The following is a 21,519-nucleotide window of genomic DNA, read 5'->3' as shown; positions in this document are numbered from 1 at the left end:
GTCTAGTGGCCGAGATGAGAGAAAGTCTAGTGGCGGTGATGAGAGAAAGTCTAGTGGCCGAGATGAGAGAAAGTCTAGTGGCCGAGATGAGAGAAAGTCTAGTGGCCGAGATGAGAGAAAGTCTAGTGGCGGTGATGAGAGAAAGTCTAGTGGCCGAGATGAGAGAAAGTCTAGTGGCGGTGATGAGAGAAAGTCTAGCGGCGGTGATGAGAGAAAGTCTAGCGGCGGTGATGAGAGAAAGTCTAGTGGCCGAGATGAGAGAAAGTCTAGTGGCGGTGATGAGAGAAAGTCTAGTGGCAGTGATGAGAGAAAGTCTAGTGGCGGTGATGCGAGAAAGTCTAGTGGCGGTGATGCGAGAAAGTCTAGTGGCGGAAAGTAGGAGAAGATGGAGCCAGATGAAACCTTGCCTACATTCTGCCAATTTTCTCATCGATTAAACATTCAATCTCAATACAGTTTTCTGTTACCAAAATTAGAATATTTTACAAACAGAGTGCACTAACTTTTATAGACTTCACCCTTTGCAAAGGTTTCAAGAAATTGCGTAGTTTAGGAGTGCAAGGGCGAATTGAGTTATAGAGTTCCACAGTATGTGTCATAATATCCATAAAACCTAGCGGTCAAACAAGGAAAGGGTTCCAATCGTTTTACAACAATTACATTTATCCCATAGGGGATTTTAGATACACTTAAAATAAAGTATGTGTTTCATGTCAGCTTACCCTGGAGTTTCATTTTGATAATCGTGTAAATCTCTCTGAACAAGGTGACTTAAATCAATATATTCACCTGTATTTACCCCCCCAAAATTAAATGCTAATTAGCTGCTAATGTGGCTATCATAAAGAACTACAAATGCCATGATGAGCTGGATGAGACTCCCGAATCGAGGCAAAGGTAAAAAATCTCTGGATTAACCATCCAATGTTAGCTAAATGTAGTAATGAATACATTTAAATAAATGTACAATTCTGTGAACTGTCTTATGCAACTTTTAAATTGACACAATACCTGTCAGCAAAGGTGTCAGCTAGAGATGATGTGTAGGAGCTTGCAGGGATTTGTAGTCTTACATGACGTCTACTTTGATGCTAATTTGCATTTTCGGATCTGAGCGTCAATAGAGATGAACATATTGATAAAAGTCAACTTGTCCAAAAGAGATTTAAATGGTTATCAAAACACAGCCCATATTTTCAGTGTTTCTAAAATTCCCTATGGGAAAAATGAATGGTGGACAAACGATTGGAACCATTTCCCTGTTTCACTGCTAGGTTTTAAGGGTATTATGACACTTCCACTGTAGGGCTCTATTGCACACGCGCACTTCAGAGTGGGCGTTCCCTAACAGAAATATGCAAATACATGCTAAAACACGCCAATAGAATCTTGCTAGCTCGGGCTTGGCTCTGCCCAACTCCTTGCTTGTTCTGCCCACTGCTTAATTTGCTCCCATTGGAAAAGACACCAATGACAAATCTTGGATTAGTTGCCAGTATCTTTGGTATAATGATTAGTCAGCAATAGTCGTGGTGGAAATAATATGTGATCAGTTTTTCCCACACCTTCGAGAACTGTTGGTCAGCTTAATTAATTAGTTTCACTAACAATAAGTAAAAAACAGTTAGCAGTTCTATAACAGTAACGCTTACAGGCAGCTGAATGTTCTGTTTCATGTGATCAACAAAGTTATGAAAGATTGCATTTGATGCAGATGGCAAAAGCAGCTGTGAAACAAAATATATGTTGTGCTGTAGGAAACAATTTATCCCCTTATCTTGCAAACAATAAACCAGTCCCCCAGAGTCTATCCTTTATGTCTGCCAGCCCAGGGACCCGCTATAGTCAGAGGAACAACTATCACACACTTAGCAGAGACACAAGATTGGCTCATTGTTGTTTATATTATGGCTGGCAATGCATGTCATAAATAAATGGTACATACCATATTAATGTTCTCCCCTGCGTAAGATGGACTATCCTTGGTACACTAGGGGAAAATATAAGACAAAGAGAATGTGATTGGACAAAACGTAAAATGAGAATTTCACAACCAGGCCTTTAGAAGTGATGACCAATGTCTACATGTCATGCAAACCGCACACTGAGAGCCTGTACTGAGCAGTTCTGTTTGTTACACCTATACCCTTGTGGCGTCCTATCCCTAGAGCTACCGGCATGTTCAAAAGACATTCATTCACCGACATCTTTGTCTCTGTAAAGTCAATTAACTCACCAACGAGAGGTCGTCACAGCAGGCCGCACAAGTACAGGAGGCGGCATGGGGGTTGAGGATGTGCTCCTGAGAAACCAATCATATGGCTGGTTACTAAACAATTAGTTTATATATATATATATATATATATATATATATATACATACATACATACATACATACACACACACACAGTGCCTTGCGAAAGTATTCGGCCCCCTTGAACTTTGCGACCTTTTGCCACATTTCAGGCTTCAAACAAAGATATATAACTGTATTTTTTTGAAGAATCAACAACAAGTGGGACACAATCATGAAGTGGAACGACATTTATTGGATATTTCAAACTTTTTTAACAAATCAAAAACTGAAAAATTGGGCGTGCAAAATTATTCAGCCCCCTTAAGTTAATACTTTGTAGCGCCACCTTTTGCTGCGATTACAGCTGTAAGTCGCTTGGGGTATGTCTCTATCAGTTTTGCACATCGAGAGACTGACATTTTTTCCCATTCCTCCTTGCAAAAAAGCTCGAGCTCAGTGAGGTTGGATGGAGAGCATTTGTGAACAGCAGTTTTCAGTTCTTTCCACAGATTCTCGATTGGATTCAGGTCTGGACTTTGACTTGGCCATTCTAACACCTGGATATGTTTATTTTTGAACCATTCCATTGTAGATTTTGCTTTATGTTTTGGATCATTGTCTTGTTGGAAGACAAGTCCCAGTCTCAGGTCTTTTGCAGACTCCATCAGGTTTTCTTCCAGAATGGTCCATCCATCTTCCCATCAATTTTAACCATCTTCCCTGTCCCTGCTGAAGAAAAGCAGGCCCAAACCATGATGCTGCCACCACCATGTTTGACAGTGGGGATGGTGTGTTCAGCTGTGTTGCTTTTACGCCAAACATAACGTTTTGCATTGTTGCCAAAAAGTTCAATTTTGGTTTCATCTGACCAGAGCACCTTCTTCCACATGTTTGGTGTGTCTCCCAGGTGGCTTGTGGCAAACTTTAAACGACACTTTTTATGGATATCTTTAAGAAATGGCTTTCTTCTTGCCACTCTTCCATTGTATGAGCTGAAAGTTTAGAGGGACGGCCAGGTCTTGGTAGATTTGCAGTGGTCTGATACTCCTTCCATTTCAATATTATCGCTTGCACAGTGCTCCTTGGGATGTTTAAAGCTTGGGAAATCTTTTTGTATCCAAATCCGGCTTTAAACTTCTTCACAACAGTATCTCGGACCTGCCTGGTGTGTTCCTTGTTCTTCATGATGCTCTCTGCGCTTTTAACGGACCTCTGAGACTATTACAGTGCAGGTGCATTTATACGGAGACTTGATTACACACAGGTGGATTGTATTTATCATCATTAGTCATTTAGGTCAACATTGGATCATTCAGAGATCCTCACTGAACTTCTGGAGAGAGTTTGCTGCACTGAAAGTAAAGGGGCTGAATAATTTTGCACGCCCAATTTTTCAGTTTTTGATTTGTTAAAAAAGTTTGAAATATCCAATAAATGTCGTTCCACTTCATGATTGTGTCCCACTTGTTGTTGATTCTTCACAAAAAAATACAGTTTTATATCTTTATGTTTGAAGCCTGAAATGTGGCAAAAGGTCGCAAAGTTCAAGGGGGCCAAATACTTTCGCAAGGCACTGTATATATATATATATATATATACACACATACATACATACATATATACATACATACATACATACATACAGTGCCTTGCGAAAGTATTTGGCCCCCTTGAACTTTGCGACCTTTTGCCACATTTCAGGCTTCAAACATAAAGATATAAAACTGTATTTTTTTGTGAAGAATCAACAACAAGTGGGACACAATCATGAAGTGGAACAACATTTATTGGATATTTCAAACTTTTTTAACAAATCAAAAACTGATATATATATATACAGATATATATATACAGTGCCTTGCGAAAGTATTTGGCCCCCTTATCCTTAATTGTATACAGTGGGGCAAAAAAGTATTTAGTCAGCCACCAATTGTGCAAGTTCTCCCACTTAAAAAGATGAGGCCTGTAATTTTCATCATAGGCACACTTCAACTATGACAGACAAAATAAGAAAAAAGAAATCCAGAAAATCACATTGTAGGATTTTTAATGAATATATTTGCAAATTATGGTGGAAAATAAATATTTGGTCAATAACAAAAGTTTATCTCAATACTTTGTTATATACCCTTTGTTGGCAATGACAGAGGTCAAACGTTTTCTGTAAGTCTTCACAAGGTTCACACACTGCGCCACTGTATATACACCCTTAATTGTCTTCTGACCGCAGGTGGCACAGTTCCATCAGAGCCGGTTACGGCTGACAGACTGTGGCCTGAGTGGACTGGCTTGCTCACCTGGATTAGGCACTGCAGGGGACGGCCTGCATAGCGGATGCTTCTCTTCCAGTCCTTGCTGCTCGCCCGGCCAGACATGCCCTCAAACTCAGTGGGCGTGTACCAGTGGTTGCTGTGCTTGATGCAGCGTCCCTTTCCACCTGGTTGTCAGTCGATTGGACAGGCAGCAGAGACAAGACAACACGGCCGCAATTATTTACATGGAGATGGACATGTATAGTTAATTATTTAGACTGTCCTAGCCCCTTCATTCACCATAACCCATGTATTCTCAAGTTGAGGGAAGAAAATCTGTCATCTGTAAAATATGGCTTCTTTCAGACAACTTTTAGCAGCTGGATTTGTTAAAACAATCAACTCCAGAGAACCACCCCTATTCCCTATACCGCCGCTCCTCAACAAGTTCACACATTTATTTCTCCAGTCTTGATACTTCAATTACAGACCATCAGGGTGGCTGCGGTTTCCAGCCAGGGCTGAGGAAAGCTGTCCTCATCTTCAAACCAAGAGCTCCACCTTGTGGCCCAACTAACCCTACCTGAGCCCAGTCTGTTCTTGTACAACATGCCGCTGGTGTTCCTGCAGCGCACTGGCAGCTCGTTGTTGTACACAGATGGATCCCAGTTGTACTTGGAGCCATCTTTCTCCTGCCCTGGATTCATTGGGGTGGAGGGAGTCTGGGGGGCTGGGGACAACACACAACACTGAAGTTAGAGACACCTGAAATGTATTTCAGATAGCCTGACGACACACTAAATTCTTCCGCTGTTCTGTCATTCACTACATACTTTAGTCTGAGACTGCCATCATTGAAGTCATTTGTAGTGAGGGGGGGGCATGAGGGGCGTTGTACAAAACAAAGTCAACAGCAATCGGATCATCTCAAACCAATCAGAGTATTAAAGCCAATGACACATTTTCAAACCGCTGTTTTACCAACGTGTTTTCTGACTCTGGCCCAACCCATTAGTTTCTGGACCAATCAGACGGCCCCGAATGTGTTCACATTCAGTGAAGGGTTGGGAAGGTACTCAGATAGACTCATTGGGGAGAAGAAAGTAACGTCCTTGTAGCATTTGGCCAGAACAAGGAGTCAGTTGGCCAGGCAATATTTCTGAGGCCACATACAGATTTAGACATCATTTAATTTATCCTGTCTTGGTTAGGCATCTCTGGAATATAAGCACACAGGTCAAAGCAGATGCTGCCATCTATTGGCTACAAGTCCATTACAACAACTTTCCCAGCACAGTAATGATAGGTGATGGTAGGGATTTTATACAATACTTTCTATGAAAAGTATCATACAAAATACAGGTCAAGAGCACATTGAGATTCCCTGGTGCATACCAGAGGACATGGCGGCTGCAGCGTTCTTCAGTCCTGTTGCGTCCACTATTCCTTCAGTGTGAACCACTATCAGAGTGGCCTTCTGGGGATTGAGACCGTCGCCAATCTGTAGGGTGGTCCTGCCAGTCTATCATGTGATGGAGGATCAGAGAGAAACATTACATTGCACAGTCTGTGCTGCTGGGTAGGTGATGTGAAATATGAGTCTAGTTTTCCACGGTCTGTTTCTTTTCAGATTAGTTGTTGGAAAATCTAATACAAATGTGGCGATATACACCTAGTGAGTGGTCCTATAGTCTAGACGATATACGCCTAGTGAGTGGTCCTACAGTCTAGACGATATACGCCTAGTGAGTGGTCCTACAGTCTAGACGATATACGCCTAGTGAGTGGTCCTACAGTCTAGACGATATACGCCTAGTGAGTGGTCCTACAGTCTAGACGATATACGCCTAGTGAGTGGTCCTACAGTCTAGACGATATACGCCTAGTGAGTGGTCCTATAGTCTAGACGATATACGCCTAGTGAGTGGTCCTACAGTCTAGACGATATACGCCTAGTGAGTGGTCCTACAGTCTAGACGATATACGCCTAGTGAGTGGTCCTACAGTCTAGACGATATACGCCTAGTGAGTGGTCCTACAGTCTAGACGATATACGCCTAGTGAGTGGTCCTACAGTCTAGACGATATACGCCTAGTGAGTGGTCCTACAGTCTAGACGATATACGCCTAGTGAGTGGTCCTATAGTCTAGACGATATACGCCTAGTGAGTGGTCCTATAGTCTAGACGATATACGCCTAGTGAGTGGTCCTATAGTCTAGACTATATACGCCTAGTGAGTGGTCCTACAGTCTAGACGATATACGCCTAGTGAGTGGTCCTATAGTCTAGACGATATACACCTAGTGAGTGGTCCTATAGTCTAGACGATATACGCCTAGTGAGTGGTCCTACAGTCTAGACGATATACGCCTAGTGAGTGGTCCTACAGTCTAGACGATATACGCCTAGTGAGTGGTCCTACAGTCTAGACTATATAGACCTAGTGAGTGGTCCTATAGTCTAGACTATATACACCTAGTGAATGGTCCTATAGTCTAGACTATATACACCTAGTGAGTGGTCCTACAGTCTAGACTATATACACCTAGTGAGTGGTCCTATAGTCTAGACTATATACACCTAGTGAATGGTCCTATAGTCTAGACTATATACATTATGACTATATATAGTCTAGACTATATACGTTATGACTAGATATGTTAAATACTCATGTTGGGCTCTAATTTTGGGCTCAACATTTGAGTCATTTAGAAAACTCTCTTATCCAGAGTGACTTACAGTAGTGAGTGCACACATTTTCGTACTGGTCCCCCGTGGGAATCGAACACAAAACCTTTGCATTACAAGTGTCATGCTCTACCAACTGAGCTACGCAGAAACAATACAAATCCACTAGTAGGCCTAGACCACAAGATATTCAGATCCAAAATGACCACCATGTGAGAACTTACAAGTACATGCTCTGGTATGGAGGCTGAGGTGGCAGTGAACACATTGTCCTCGGCTGCTTGAACATCCCCCACAGTGACTGTTGTGACTTCTGTTGTGAGAGATCACAGGTTGAAATAGTCAAGTGCACTCTACCTACATGACTGGCTTGTCTCACTTTGTAGTAGATCTCACTATGTGAATCACATTAGTTTTGATGTATTTATGTTTTATTTAAGGTGGCCATGATGGTATGAGGGCCAGATTGGGAATTAAGCCAGGACCCCGGGGTTAACATCCCTATTCTCACGATAAATGCCATGGGATCGTTAGTGACCACAGAGTCAGGACACCCATTTAACATCCCATCTGAAAGACTGCACCCTATAAAGGGCAATCACTGCCCTGCAGCATTGGGATATTTATTTTTAGGGACCAAAGGAAATAGTGTCTCCTACTGGCCCTCCAACAGTATCTGGTCTCCCATCCAGGGCTACCAGGACCAACCCTACTTAGAATCAGAGGTAAGCCAGCAGTGGGATGCAGGGTGGTATGCTGATAGTTGATTTGATAGGGAAACAAAAACAAGGACTGTGCCCAAATATTTGAATACCAAATATTATGTATAAAACTGGAAACATGGGCGTCATGCAATATTACCTGTATTTTACCTAACGTTAAATACAAATATCTCCGGAAAATAACATGTTTGGAGGTACATGTAAGGGGCTATGCTGATAATCAAATGTATAAGTTAGCTAGTTCATGCGTTTCAAAATGGGTAACGGTACTATAGCTAATGCAGCTGAATTAGGTTAGACTGGTTGATTTAGCTAGCTAGCTAACCTGTTTGTGTTTGCCTATGCGTCTAGTATTGTAACTAACAGTACTAGCACAGATGAAAGGAAGTTAGCTAGGAAACATAATGTGGTACTTGCTAACGAGCTAAAACAGGTGTAGCTGGCATTTAGCTAGCTTGACGAGTATCAGTAACGTTAGCTGGCTGCATTCTCAAACTTGCCTGCAAAAGCTGTCTCGGCATCGTCAGAGTTCGGCAAGGACTCGGTCCCAATCTCGATGTTCCCCGGTTCTCCCATTACTGTCATCGTGGTGACTTCGGCCTCCGACTCAGTATCCGAATCCACCCCCTCCTCCACCGGCTCTCCGGCAGCGTCTATGGACTCCTCGTCCAACACTAGTCCCTTCGTTGCCGAGTCCGTCTCGTCCATTTTCCTATGTCTAACGATTTACGCCGAATTTGACCGAAAAATAATCGGAGAATATGGCACCGACCCGATTATATTGCGTTGAGCATAAACCGCTCATGCACTGGAATAAAATAATAATAATTTGTGCCGTCAATTCAATTATTATTTCAAACCAAATGTATTAAAACGGTGAGAAATGGCGTCTTACCTTCGTTGTCTTTACGCTTTTCGGTCAAGTCTCACAGGAAGGAGATGCAGCGGAAATTACCGAAACAAAACGACGTCACACGAATCGACGCTCAAATCTCGTTTCAGTTTTACACCACTAGGTGGCAATATACACATGAGAATAGAAATTGTAAAACGTTTATTTAACCTTTATTTAACCAGGTAGGCTAGTTGAGAACAAGTTCTCATTTGCAACTGCGAGGCATGCACCATCAATAAGTTTGCAGACAACATAACTGTGGTAGGCCTGATCACCGACAACGACGAGACAGCCTATAGGTAGGAGGTCAGAGCTGGCCAGGTGATGCCAGAATAACAACCTATCCCTCAACTTAACCGAGATAATTGTGGACTACAGGAAAAGGAGGACCGAGCACACCCCCATTCTCATCAACTGGGCTGTAGTGGAGCAGGTTGAGAGCTTCAAGTTCCTTGGTGTTCACATTTAACTATAAATTAGAATGGTCCAAACACACCAAGACAGTCATGAAGAAGGCACGACAAAGCCTATTTCTCCTTAGGAAACTAAAAAGTTTTGGCATGAGTTCTGAGATCCTCAAAAGGTTCTACAGCTACAACATTGAGAGTATGCACTGGTTGCATCACTGCCTGGTACGGCAATTGCTCGGCCTCCGACCACAAGGCACTAGCGGGTAGTAAGTACAGCCCAGTACATCACTGGGGTTAAGCTGCCTGCCATCCAGGACCTCTACACCAGGCAGTGTCAGAGGAAGGCCCTAAAAATTGTCAGACCCCAGCCACCCCAGTTATAGACTGTTCTCTCTACAACCGCATGGCAAGAGTAACGGAGTGCCAAGTCTAGGACAAAAATGCTTCTCAACAGTTTTTACCCCCAAGCCCCAAGCCATAAGACTCATGAAATGGCTACCCGGACTATTTGCATTTGCATTGTGTGCAAAAAAAGATTTGCAGATACAGGGCCATCAGAGAATCCCCGCATTAACCCCACAAAGGCTTTTTCCAATATTTTTCCGCCAAACAACTCAATGGGCTCTTATTGGACAATTTCGCATGACCATACCTGTATAAAATATAATTGTAGTATGCCTAGTGGTTAGAGTGTTGGACTAGTAACCGGAAGATTGCGAGTTCAAACCCCCGAGCTGACAAGGTACAAATCTGTCGTTCTGCCCCTGCCCCTGTTCCCAGGCCGTCATTGAAAATAAGAATTTGTTCTTAACTGACTTGCCTGGTTAAATAAAGGTAAAATAAAAATATCGTCGTGTGACTCCCAAGTTTACTTCGATATGATGGTTAGTTGCGCATAAAGGCGTTTCCACCGCCATTTTTCGCATAATTATTTTCACCGACACAATCATATCCCACAAACTAATTGTCGGCATTTATAGAATTGTACCGGCAATGGTTGGATGGAAACGTGGTTAGTGTAGTAAAATCCGATGTTGGGCCTGTTCAGGCCAATTACATTCATATTCTAGTAACAGACCAATGCATCTTCATGTAGATTAACTAAATGTAATGATTTTCTGCTCTCACCATTAGGTTAAAACGTATGGGCATTCCTATGGAATTTACATTGTAATGCATGCGGCAAATGTCCTCTGCTTTATGAAAACATAAAAGGATAACATTGTAATATCATTTTAATCAGCTCATATCCATGACTATTCACATGTACATATCCATTTTACATGTTTGAAGATGAAATGTTGCAACTATTGACCATCATTTCTTCTGAAAACAGCGATTCAGACAGCTTTTTGGACACATTTTTCACACAATTCTGTGAATAATTTAACATCTTTATATCTGGCACACCTGGCTGATGTGGTTTTGTATTCTACATCACTATGAATATTTTAACATAATTATATCAATATAATGAATTTGTCAGCATACTACAATAATACTGTATTTCAAACAGGTATGGTCCAATAAGACCCAATTGAGATGCATGGCGTTCATATTGGGAAAAGGCTTCTGTGGGGTTAATGTGTAAATTATGTGCTGGCCCTGTCTCTACAAATCTTTTAAAACTGTTCTAGCTGTGTGTGCGCAAGTTGGTGCCTATCAAAGTTAGAATCTATAAATATAGCTGCCCTATTACATGGAATTTTATGGCTAAGCTTCCAAAATGGGCGATTTTTAAACAATATTTGGAGCTGGTGCTTTCAAAGTTAGTTATATATCATTATTTGAAAGGTACTTTTATAACCTTTCTGAACCACTTGTCAAACAAATGTTAAAATGTATCAGTGTTTCCTTTTTAAAGCCATTAACACAGGTCATTCTGATATGTACCCTAGAGGTCAAAGTTTGTCTGTCCTGATCATTTCCAAAAATGTGTGTCTGATGGATAGTTTGGAACGCTTAGATTCACATGATACATAATTAAAACCAATAACTCTGTATATTTAACCAGTGTGAAATGGCAAGCTAGTTAGCAATGTGTGCTAGTAGCGTTTCAATCAGTGACGTTTCTCGCTCTGAAACCTAGTTATTTACCTTGCTCTGCAACGGTTGCGGCTTTTGTGGCGCGATAGGTAACGATGATTTGAGGGTGACTTGTGGATGTGTGCAAAGGGCCCCTGGTTCAAGCACAGGTTGAGGGAGAGGAGAGGGACGGAAGCGAAACTGTTACACATTGTTTATTGTAGGGCAAAATCCCTAAGGGAAAAATGGAGGGATGAAAGAGTGATACACAGAAACCTACCATTGCTGCACTGGTATCACACATTTCCCACCTCTAGGGACATAAATCACTAAAGACGTCGACGATCCATATTTGGTGGTCTGGCTCATGGACTAATTGGATCACTCAGATCTGGATAGTGGTAGATTGAGCAAATTATTACTTACAACAGATTTTTACAAAATCTCATTTAATATCCTTAAAATCTAAATGTCTTGCCATCTCTGTAAAAATCAACCATCTGTAAACTAGTCGACTCCTGATAAGTGAAATGGCTCCATTGGTTCAGGACTGCATTAACTACACGAACCACTGGAGCAGATATTCAGAGCAAGAAAAATTGAATTGGGACCTGTGGAGTTCACACTTATCCGGAGTCGACTGTAGTATCAAAATGTTTATTACACATACATTACAAGGATTTATACAACTCACTGGAAAAAAGGATTATGTTATGTAGGATCATGTTATGTAGTTGTTTAGGAAATGCAACAACAGTTAATTACATGCAGGTGCTGACAACTTAATATCACAGAATAAGGGATTGTTAAAGTTTAGGCAATGTCTTAGAGATTCTACAGTACTTTTGTATACTTTTTAGCCCGTAGTTCTGAAAGTAACGCTCATGGAAAATGGCACACTACATCAGTTTCCAGAAAAAAAGGTTGCTTTCAAACTAGGGATTTCATGGCTAGTTGAGATAAAACAGAAATTCTGCTCATAGATTATGCAAGTGTGAACTACACAGTGACACATCCTGCCCAAAGCGGGAGGTCTTAAAAAATACTTACTAAATCGCCAAAGTACTGGAGCATGTCTTCAAACTACTATTACAAAACACAAGAATAAGCCATAACCGAGGACAATCTCTTATTGTACCTATGGTCAGTACTGCCTGTCTTGGCTCAGTAATGTGAAAAGGGCACTGGGACATTCTTTGACACACTGCCAATCTCTAGGGCTATTTATCAATGTAAATAAAGGACTATCCTGCTTTCAACTGCATCCTGGTAAGAAAGGAGGGGGGAGGGCAAACATTCAGTTTTACATGACTGGGGTCTTAGATAATGTATATACAATGAAAGTTCTCATATAACTGAGACAAATTATATACACATCTGCACATACTGTATTTCATTTCGAGCAGAAGACATTATTATATCGAGAATTGGAGAGGGGGTGATGGGTGAGATGATTTCCTATCCAAAATCGTCACAATAAAAGTTTATATTTGGTCTTTCTTGGTATAACTGAGAGGAAAGTAGCCAGCCACACTAAATTTCCATTCTTGTTAAAGCTCTTCAGTTCTGGACCCTGTAGATGAGATAGTAGAGCAGGAAGAAGACAAAGACCAGTCCTACTGAGACATAGCAGAGGATTTTGCGATTGTCTCTTCCAGATCGCACCATGCCAGAGAACCTCTTCACACTGCCAGTCAACAGTCCTGTAGCACTCAGAAAATTGGAATCCTAAAAACAGAAAAGGAAGAGTGGATTGATTGAACTTGCTACTACATACATCAGGAAACTCATTTGATGCAGAACTAGACAGCCACTTGCTACAAACAGCTACATTCAGATTACCCTGCCCCCACTCAAGATTTACCATGCCATCCAAATAGGAATTTTGGTCTTCTGCTTCTTTGTCGATGTCGTAGGCAAGCTTTAAAAATAACAATAAATTATTTTATTTACTTTTTAAATTAAGTTAACATTAGCAGCTAACTTGTACAACAATACTAGCTATGCCTGCTACTTTATTTGCAAGCTGTTGGTAGCACACCGCCGGTAAATTAGATGTAATTTGTCAGTGGTCATACATACCGATTTCAATCTGGAAACTTTGGACGCCAAATTGTCAGCCATAAGCTTGTTTTCCGCGTCCAACATATCGTCAACAGCACCTTGTCCTATCATGACAAGCACAGGGAGTGAATAATATGATATTTACATACGAGCAAGATATCACGTAAAAAAAATAACGTAATGCTTACAAACTTAATATATAACTACGACCAGAGACAGCTAACGTTAGCTCGATAATCTACACTTCACACATAAAAAGCGCGATAATCTACACTTCACACATAAAAAGCAATCTACATACAATTCTTTCAAAATGATTAGTCCGTAAAAATGTTAGATTAAGAACATTGGTCAACAATGTTCATTACGAAGACGTGTCACTTATCAAATTACCTCGATTCCAGTCCGCCATCTTGGCTGTTGACGTATCAGCAAATTTACGGAAGCCCGTTGAAACCACTGCGCTGTTTGGATGCAACGACTGTGGGGGAAAGATTATGGCTATACAGACAAGGTACATACATGTCTCTTCGCTCTAACAATGGGAATCTTTGTCCACAAGGTAGCCCAACTGACAATCTAGTTACCGCCTTTCTTTGGATTGGTGGATACATTTCATGCTTGTAATCTCTTTGAATATTTGATTAGGGTTTTGGACGTCAACCGCATGCATTCAATGAAGAGCGATGTATGCTACTAGCCTCATGGCATGAATATGCATAGCCATCTCGAGACAACTCCGATATGAAGTGTTTTTTCTCAAAGTTGCTGGGATGTCACGTGTCCTATATTTTTATTTAACTAGGCAAGTCAGTTTGGAACAAATTCTTATTTACAATGACAGCCTACCCCGGGCAAACCCTAATGACACTGGGCCAATTGTGCGCTGCCCTATGGGACTCCCAATGACGGCCGGTTGTGATACAGCCTGGAATCGAACCAGGGTTTGTTGAGACGCCTCTAGCACGGAGATGCAGTGCCTTAGACCGCTGAGCCCCAAAATAGCAATATTATATCAGTACACTCGTAACAACTTAAGCATTACGAAACGTATATTTGATCAAATAAACCTCACGTAGCAAATAAACCATTCATTATTTTGTTGACCAAATTTGACAATCTCATTGTCCTCTATGGGCTCCCGAATGGCGCAGTGGTCTAAGGCACTGCATCTCACGGCCGGTGTAGGCCGTTATTGTAATTAATAATTTGTTCTTAACCGACTTGTCTAGCTAAATAGAGGTTAAAATAAAAACACAACAACTTCTTGTTTGGTGGGCGAAAAAACGCAATTTGCTGGAGGGAGCCAGAATTTCCGCAGAGTTGGGCCTCTATTTTCCTCTTCCTGCTGTAGGTTGGTTGAGACCAGGGGTGTATTCATTACGGAAACGGTTAACCGTTCATGAACCAAACGGAAGCCACAAAGACAACTGAACAAAACGGGGAGGGACATACCTGCATTTGTCCAATATAAGATGTCCGTTTGCGTTTTCCGCTTGGAGTAAAAGTTGCGACCGACGAAACGTTTTGCGAAGGAATCAGCACAAGGTATAGCTACACCCCAGAAATGAAAATCGTTTCCTTGGTTCGCGGCGTGTAGAGACAGAATGTGTTCTCGATTCGAGGCTAAATTCTGAATGCTGTCGTGCCAAAATGGGATGCAACTTTTGTCAAATTGATGTCTAAGTTATTTTTTGTTTTGCATTTTAGTTCACCCTAACCATAACCTGATTTGATAAGTCAATTTTGACAAAAGCTGTATATTTTCTAGACAAAACCACAGAACGTAATATAAATTCCGAGAATGTAAACGCGATTTATATCACATAATATGTGACCTGGTGGATTTGTTGTTACTCTTTTCCTTATCGGTAAGTTGTACCCGTTTTAATGAATGACTGTTGTCGCAGGGTTTACTACTACTACTTCAACATGGATTATATGATGGTGTTGTAGGCCTATAATTAGGCCACTTTCGTGATTTATATCGATCGCTGACATTGCAATTTCTTAAAGGACTAAATTGATGTACCCAGGTATGCGGCCTAGTAGTAGGCCTACATTTACAGCACCACCTAGGATTATGCAAACTTGAAATAATAAGCAGTGTTGCTGCTTTGTAGTCTTTAGTGTGAGTAGAATCAATATTGATGCTCTTGGGGACTTTCATTCTAAATAAACCTATTGCATTAAAAAAGCATTACAGAATTATCTAGTTACAAAGCACAATGTTTTTGTCATTTGATATATCAGGATTTGTATGATGTATTTTGAAATGTTTCCAGTTTACTCACATGTTTGTCTCTACATTTCAGTTTACCTGTCAGTGCTTATGTGGAATAAAGTTGATGAATCAAAGATATGATGCCGTCTACACACCATAAGGGATGAAGTAACTGGCAAAACAATGTTGGATCTGATTTCAAATACATTAGTTAAGGATATCATCAGAAAGGGATGTTAGAGATGGACAGGGAAGCTCATGCAGAAGATGAGCCCAGAGGAGGGACTGGGTTAGTGGATGCCTTTAAGATCCTCTCTAAGGTCCCATACGAGAGACAGCTAAGCCTGACTTTCAAGTTGGGTGATAGCCTGGCCGAGGAGTTGGTACATGCCATGTCTCTCATCCGCCTCGGGAAGAGGTCAGAGGCACTGAACAAGCTCCAGGCTTTGGGGGACAACAACATCATTGCTAACCATCTGGCTGAAAAGGTGAGAATGTGTGGAGTCAAGTTGGAGGACTTAACAGTGAGCATGGTTCCTTTCCAAGAGTGTACCGTGGGCACCTTAGCAGACCTAGCGAGGATTTTCAAGGTGTTGGCTGAGGAGAGGTTGTGTGACTCATCTCTGAGGGATTTGGCTTACCAGACAGCTCTAGCCACATTCAAGAACAAGAACAGTGGTGAAGAGAGTTCCGAATCAGAATACATACAGATGCAGCTGAGAGAAGAAGCCAACAGGGTCTGCGGGCCTCAGATTGAGGACACAGTTGGGGGGATGTGTTTCCCTAAGGACTCCTCATCAGGCCTTTGCTCCATCCCAACGCTGGACCAAGGGAGCACAGCTTTACAAAAACCAGGCTTTCCCAATCAGACAGGAAGTAGTCACAGTCCGCCGTCCTCCCTACGGGATGACACCTCCATATGTTCCTACCCTTCTCACTTGGAGATCAGTGTATCCGAAACAGTTGGCTTTAAAACAAGCAACATCCCATCGCAGCCTCCTCCAATGAATTTGGAACCCGTACAATCACCTGTTCCACATTATGGTACAAATACAGGAGATGAAGGTGCATTTAAATACTTTTCCAGGGTTACGTCTCAGGATATACCACCCACACAAGATGTGCCTAAGCCTGTTAAAGGAGAAATGGACAGAGTTACAAGTGTTGCAGTGTCTTGTGAACACAGAACAGGGTCAGAGGTGAGAGTTTCACCCCTTTCTCCTGTCAATTTCACTCCAGTTCAGACTAAGTTCGATAAACCTGAGAGTCCAAACGCACATTCCAAACCATGCCCAAAAAATAACCTTGTGCCTCCCTCAAACAACAATAGGCCAACTTCTCATCCAACTACCACTGAACCAGTGTCAGCAAGTGTTCCATTGAAAACCCCAAATCAGGAGGAGGAGGAGGAGGAAGTGTTTTTCTCCTTTGTGATCCTGCATGCAGCAGAGGATGTGGATATGGCTGAGAAGTTTAAAGAGGAACTAGAGTCTATAGTTGGTGGTGAAGGAGCAACCTTCTCTCAGGACTTTGCCATCCCAGGCAGGAACACCCTCATGTGTGTGGAGGATGCCATCAACAATTCAGCCTTCACTATCCTGATGCTTACTCGCAACTTCAACACCCGTCTGCTGGAGGTAGAAACCAGTTCTGTGCTCATGAATGCCATTGAGAACCTGCACAAGTACAACACTGTCATCCCTTTTCTGCCACAGGAGAACCGTATGCCTCGAGAGAACATGCCCAAAGTTCTGAGGATCTTTATTCCGTTAGAGGAAGGTAATGCCTTTGAGAGAAAGGCAAAAAGGGCCATGGCTCCAGCAAGGATTGCTAAACAGAGGAGGTTGTGGTTGAGCGAGCAGGCAGTGAGGGCGCAGGTTAGGAGACAGGAGAGACTACGACTAGAGGAAAGGCTTCAAATGGATTTAATTCGTGGTCAGGAGACGGAAAGAATGCAGAGATATTTGTTGCAACAACAACTTTCCAATCAACCCTCGACTCCCGCAATGCCTCACTTTACTACTGCTCCATTTTTAGGAAGTACACCTATAAATGTGTCCAATATGTCAGTGACACCACCGCAACGTGGGTGGAGTCACCCACCCGGAAACATCCACATCCAGAATGCTCGCTATATCATGTTTGGGAATGACTCTAAAATGACTGTCGGACAAGGAGGGGACAGCAGTGGGGATGAAGAGGACAGGTTCTAAATTGAATATGATGTAATAAAGAAGAGGGTTAAAGGTGAAAGCTAGTTATTCTGGAGTAATCATTTAGGAGTAATCATTTATATCACACTTTTGGAACAGATATCCTGTTTATTTTCTTCTTGATGGCCATTTTGTGTATTGATGGTGTTTTTGCATTGAGTATGATCATAGTTCAATGTTACGTTAGTTGATTACTTAAACAAATCATTTCTGATGCCCTGTACCATTTAAGTGAAAGTTCTCATTTTGAATCAACTGTCATCGCTTGCAAAAGCTGTCATTTTAAATCTGGAGACAAAGGTGCAGTCTCAGGTACACTGAGAATGAGGGGATTGGTGCAAACTGGTGAATAGGTAATAAGATAAGTTTGTTGTGGTTTAATATAATTGTTTCTCTTTTAAAATTGTATGTGTTTTTTTCTTCATTGTGTTCAATTACTTCTGATATGCAATAAATACGTAAGGCTCCAGTTCCTCTTTTCACCTGAACCTATTTGTTGATACTGTGTTTAACTAACAAGGCCAACTGTGTTTGGATCACCAATAGAGCAGCATAAAGGAATTCAAGCATGATTACATTTTATTCAATCAATAGTCTAGAGGTGCGTAACATTTTATATAAAATACAAACAACAAAGATTTAGATATATGCAGAGTTCGTAGAAATGTCAGTGAATGTGCATGGGTAAAACATGTAGTGTATGAGAGAGCAAAAGAAACAAGAAGTTCAATGTAGTCAGACATGTATCTGTATTTTCCCCCATATCAGGTTTTCTGATTGTAATAACCTTTACAACAGGTTGGTAAAATAAATTTATTTTAAAATACTGGCTAAGGGAATATAATGTTCTTGAAGACTGGGGACCTCCATTGGCAGCCCGGCAGGGAGTAGAGCGGATGCAGGCCCACTAACACACTGTTACATGACTCCTTTCCCCCGGTCATGCACACATGATTTGGGCCATGTTTGTCCCAGATATGCAGTCTCCATGTGGGTTTCATGGGCCAATCATAGCACCATCTCTCCGGTCGCATAGTTCTGTCATAAGAGTCCGGGAACCTCTCGATTGGGTAATAAGTTCCCAGAGATCCCACTCCACCTCCATGGAGCCTCTGTGAGTGATCGAAAGGCAAAGTCCAGTCCACAAACGCAGTAGTGTCATAATAACCTCTAGGTTCCTGTGGAGGGTACTGTGGCTTCATCCAGCCCCAGGATCCATGCAGCCCACTTCTACCCCCACAGTGCCTCTCCCGATGGCTACAGCCTAGCTCGGTCCAGGACCAGCCCAGAGAACCAGCTGTACTGTACCCGTCCTCCAGCTCCCTCTGGTGCCTGCTCTTCCTGGCCTTCCTGTGCTGCCTGAAGTCCCCCGACAGGAAGTTTCCCAGGTGGGCTGGGTGGATGCCCCAATGGTGGCCCTTCCTGTCCTTGCAGCGGCCCACCTTGATTTATAGTTTGATACAATTTTGACTATATATATTTTCTTAAATACATAGGCTATACAGACAATACCTAGTTTAACTATCAAGGATAAAACAATTACTTATTTCCAATTATGGTCCTTTTATACAGAACAAAAATGCAACATGTAAAGTTTTGGTCCCATGTTCATGAGCTGAAATAAAAGATCCCAGAAATGTTCTGTACACAGAAACATTATTTATGTCAAATTTTGTGCACAAATTTGTTTACATCCGTTAGTGAGCATTTTTTCTTCGCCAAGATAATCCATCCACCCGACAGATGTGGCATATCAAGATGCTGATTTAACAGCATGATCAACACACAGGTCCCCTTGTGCTGGGGACAATAAAAGGTCACTCTAAAATGTGCAGTTTTGTCACACAACACAATGCCACAGATGTCTCAAGTTTTGTGGGAGCATACAATTGGCATTCTGACTGCAGGAACGTCCACCAGAGCTGTTTCCAGAGAATTGAATGTTAATTTCTCTACCATAAGCAGGCGCCAACGTCATTTTAGAGAAATTTGCAGTACGTCCAATCGGCCTCACAATCACAGAACATGTGTAACCAGGCCAGCCCAGGACCTAGACATCTGCCTTCAGAGACCAGCCACCCAGACAGCTGATGAAACAGGAGTATTTCTATCTGTAATAAAGCCCGTTTGTTGGGAAAAACTCATTCTGATTGGCTGAGCCTGGCTCCCCAATGGGTGGGCCTAGGTCCCAAGTGGGTTGGCCTTTGCCCTCCCATGCCCACCCATGGCTGCGCCCAGTCATGAACTCCATAGATTAGGACCTAATGAATGTATTTCAATTGACTGATTTCCTTATATGAACTGAAATTGTTGCATGTTGCGTTTATATTTTTGTTCAGTATACTTTACCTTCACAAAGCACTCGTTTAAGGACAGGTTGTGCCTCACGCTGTTCCTCCAGCCTTGGCCCTGAGCCCCCGACCCCCGGGCCTTGAAGTAGGGGAACCGCTCCTCCATGGCCCTGTAGATAGAGGCTAGATTGAGCTTCAGAGAGGAGGAGGAGAGGATGACTTTGGCGATCAGGGCGACATAGGAGAGTGAGGGCTTTGTAGAGGGATCTGGATCTCCATGTATTGTGTCCTCTCCCTCACAAGTTTTGTTTCTGTCTGAGGGCTCGGACTGAATGCCACCCGGCAGACTGGCTGTTTCTGTGGGGATGTCCTCGCGAACAGTGCTGAGGTCTGTCTTGAGGACCTCAGTCTTTACTGGAACAGTGTCAGGGTCTCTGACTGACCCTGACCACAGCTCTTCCATCTCTGTCTCCTTGGAAATTACTCCACCTACCTTTACCTCTCTGCACATACCTTCTACTGGCTGTAATTCTAACATCTCTTTTTCTGTGTCCATATCTGTTTGTTTGTCGTGAATTTCAGTTGTCAGCTTTGCAGTACAAGAGTGTCTTTAGAGAGTATTCCTACATGCTGTCTGGTATTAGTAGAAAGGCATTTCTGCTTTTGGCTACCTGTGTTTCTTGTGATGGTTTGATCGGTTTGAGTCTTTTATAGCTACTTTCTTCTTAACCACATTCAGTCCCTGCATGATTTGGGTTGGGCATGCCACATTCTCACAGATAAAAGGTACTCTGATGAAACATTCCTCATCAAAAAGGAAACTGTACATAGTGAATTCTGATAAGATGCTAGGTGGTCATTGTTTGCCATTTTGAGTTGCACAATGGGGTTAACCCTTAAAGAATGTTATTTCTGATAAGGCAAAGTATGTTATGTTCTGCAGAGTGCAGAGTTTTGGACATTATGATAGAAAAAAAAGGCTTTAAATATTTGAAACATTTTGGGGCGTGTTGGCAGTTAACCTGAAGTGTCTATAAGGAGTATCATCTTCAAATCCAACATGTTTAATCCAGTATTTATTACACGATTAACCCTTCAACCTTTATTAGGAGAAGTTGAAGAACATTGCTTTCCACATAAGAGACAACAAACTATCATAGAAAATGTTGTTTTGGTTCGAATATAGTCTTTTGTGACAGCGCACACATGAGATCTCGTTCTCGGACTCGAGATTAGTTGGAATCAAATAGGGAAGTTAGTTGAAATCAGCCTATAATTCCAATGTATAACTACAGTGCCTTGCGAAAGTATTCGGCCCCCTTGAACTTTGCGACCTTTTGCCACATTTCAGGCTTCAAACATAAAGATATAAAACTGTATTTTTTTGTGAAGAATCAACAACAAGTGGGACACAATCATGAAGTGGAACGACATTTA

General features: G+C 42.0%; 3 protein-coding genes across 10 annotated transcripts in view; 1 reads left to right on the top strand and 2 right to left on the bottom strand.

The window, feature by feature from the left end:
* deaf1 (DEAF1 transcription factor) overlaps window positions 1-9,076 on the bottom strand; it is a 30,953-nt gene extending 21,877 nt beyond the window's left edge. The window contains exons 1-7 of one of the 2 annotated variants that reach the window (XM_021598849.2): window positions 8,461-9,076; window positions 7,463-7,551; window positions 5,944-6,070; window positions 5,132-5,278; window positions 4,594-4,733; window positions 2,237-2,302; window positions 1,946-1,990 (exon numbers count right to left, since the gene is read on the bottom strand). In XM_021598849.2, coding sequence (XP_021454524.1) covers window positions 1,946-1,990; window positions 2,237-2,302; window positions 4,594-4,733; window positions 5,132-5,278; window positions 5,944-6,070; window positions 7,463-7,551; window positions 8,461-8,668 — 822 coding nt within the window. In that variant the 5' untranslated portion in view covers window positions 8,669-9,076. The remainder of the gene's footprint in view (window positions 1-1,945; window positions 1,991-2,236; window positions 2,303-4,593; window positions 4,734-5,131; window positions 5,279-5,943; window positions 6,071-7,462; window positions 7,552-8,460) is intronic. The other variant, XM_021598850.2, reaches the window with a different exon arrangement.
* Window positions 7,945-18,279, top strand: ticam1 (toll-like receptor adaptor molecule 1). Of its 5 annotated transcripts, none has more exons than XM_036969284.1 (2): window positions 7,945-7,963; window positions 15,670-18,279. In XM_036969284.1, the coding sequence occupies exon 2, from the start codon at window positions 15,812-15,814 to the stop codon at window positions 17,789-17,791; it is 1,980 nt and encodes a 659-aa protein (XP_036825179.1). In that variant the 5' UTR covers window positions 7,945-7,963; window positions 15,670-15,811; the 3' UTR covers window positions 17,792-18,279. The 5 variants fall into 5 exon arrangements, with proteins under 5 accessions (XP_036825179.1, XP_036825176.1, XP_036825178.1 ...); XM_036969281.1 differs by lacking the exon at window positions 7,945-7,963 and adding an exon at window positions 13,732-13,868 and having other exon boundaries at window positions 15,670-18,263; XM_036969283.1 differs by lacking the exon at window positions 7,945-7,963 and adding an exon at window positions 13,785-13,916 and having other exon boundaries at window positions 15,670-18,263.
* bet1l (Bet1 golgi vesicular membrane trafficking protein-like) lies at window positions 11,729-14,936 on the bottom strand. Of its 3 annotated transcripts, XM_021598380.2 has the most exons (5): window positions 14,810-14,936; window positions 13,748-13,835; window positions 13,373-13,458; window positions 13,155-13,211; window positions 11,729-13,018 (listed from the first exon to the last, which is right to left on the bottom strand). In XM_021598380.2, exons 1-5 carry the CDS (start codon window positions 14,813-14,815, stop codon window positions 12,851-12,853), a joined length of 405 nt encoding a protein of 134 aa, XP_021454055.1. In that variant the 5' UTR covers window positions 14,816-14,936; the 3' UTR covers window positions 11,729-12,850.
* Window positions 18,280-21,519: the final 3,240 nt, after the last annotated feature.

This window comes from Oncorhynchus mykiss, chromosome 30, assembly GCF_013265735.2.
Source record: "Oncorhynchus mykiss isolate Arlee chromosome 30, USDA_OmykA_1.1, whole genome shotgun sequence".
Classification (NCBI taxonomy): Eukaryota; Metazoa; Chordata; class Actinopteri; order Salmoniformes; family Salmonidae; genus Oncorhynchus; species Oncorhynchus mykiss.
This window is presented reverse-complemented; position numbering and strand designations above follow the sequence as displayed.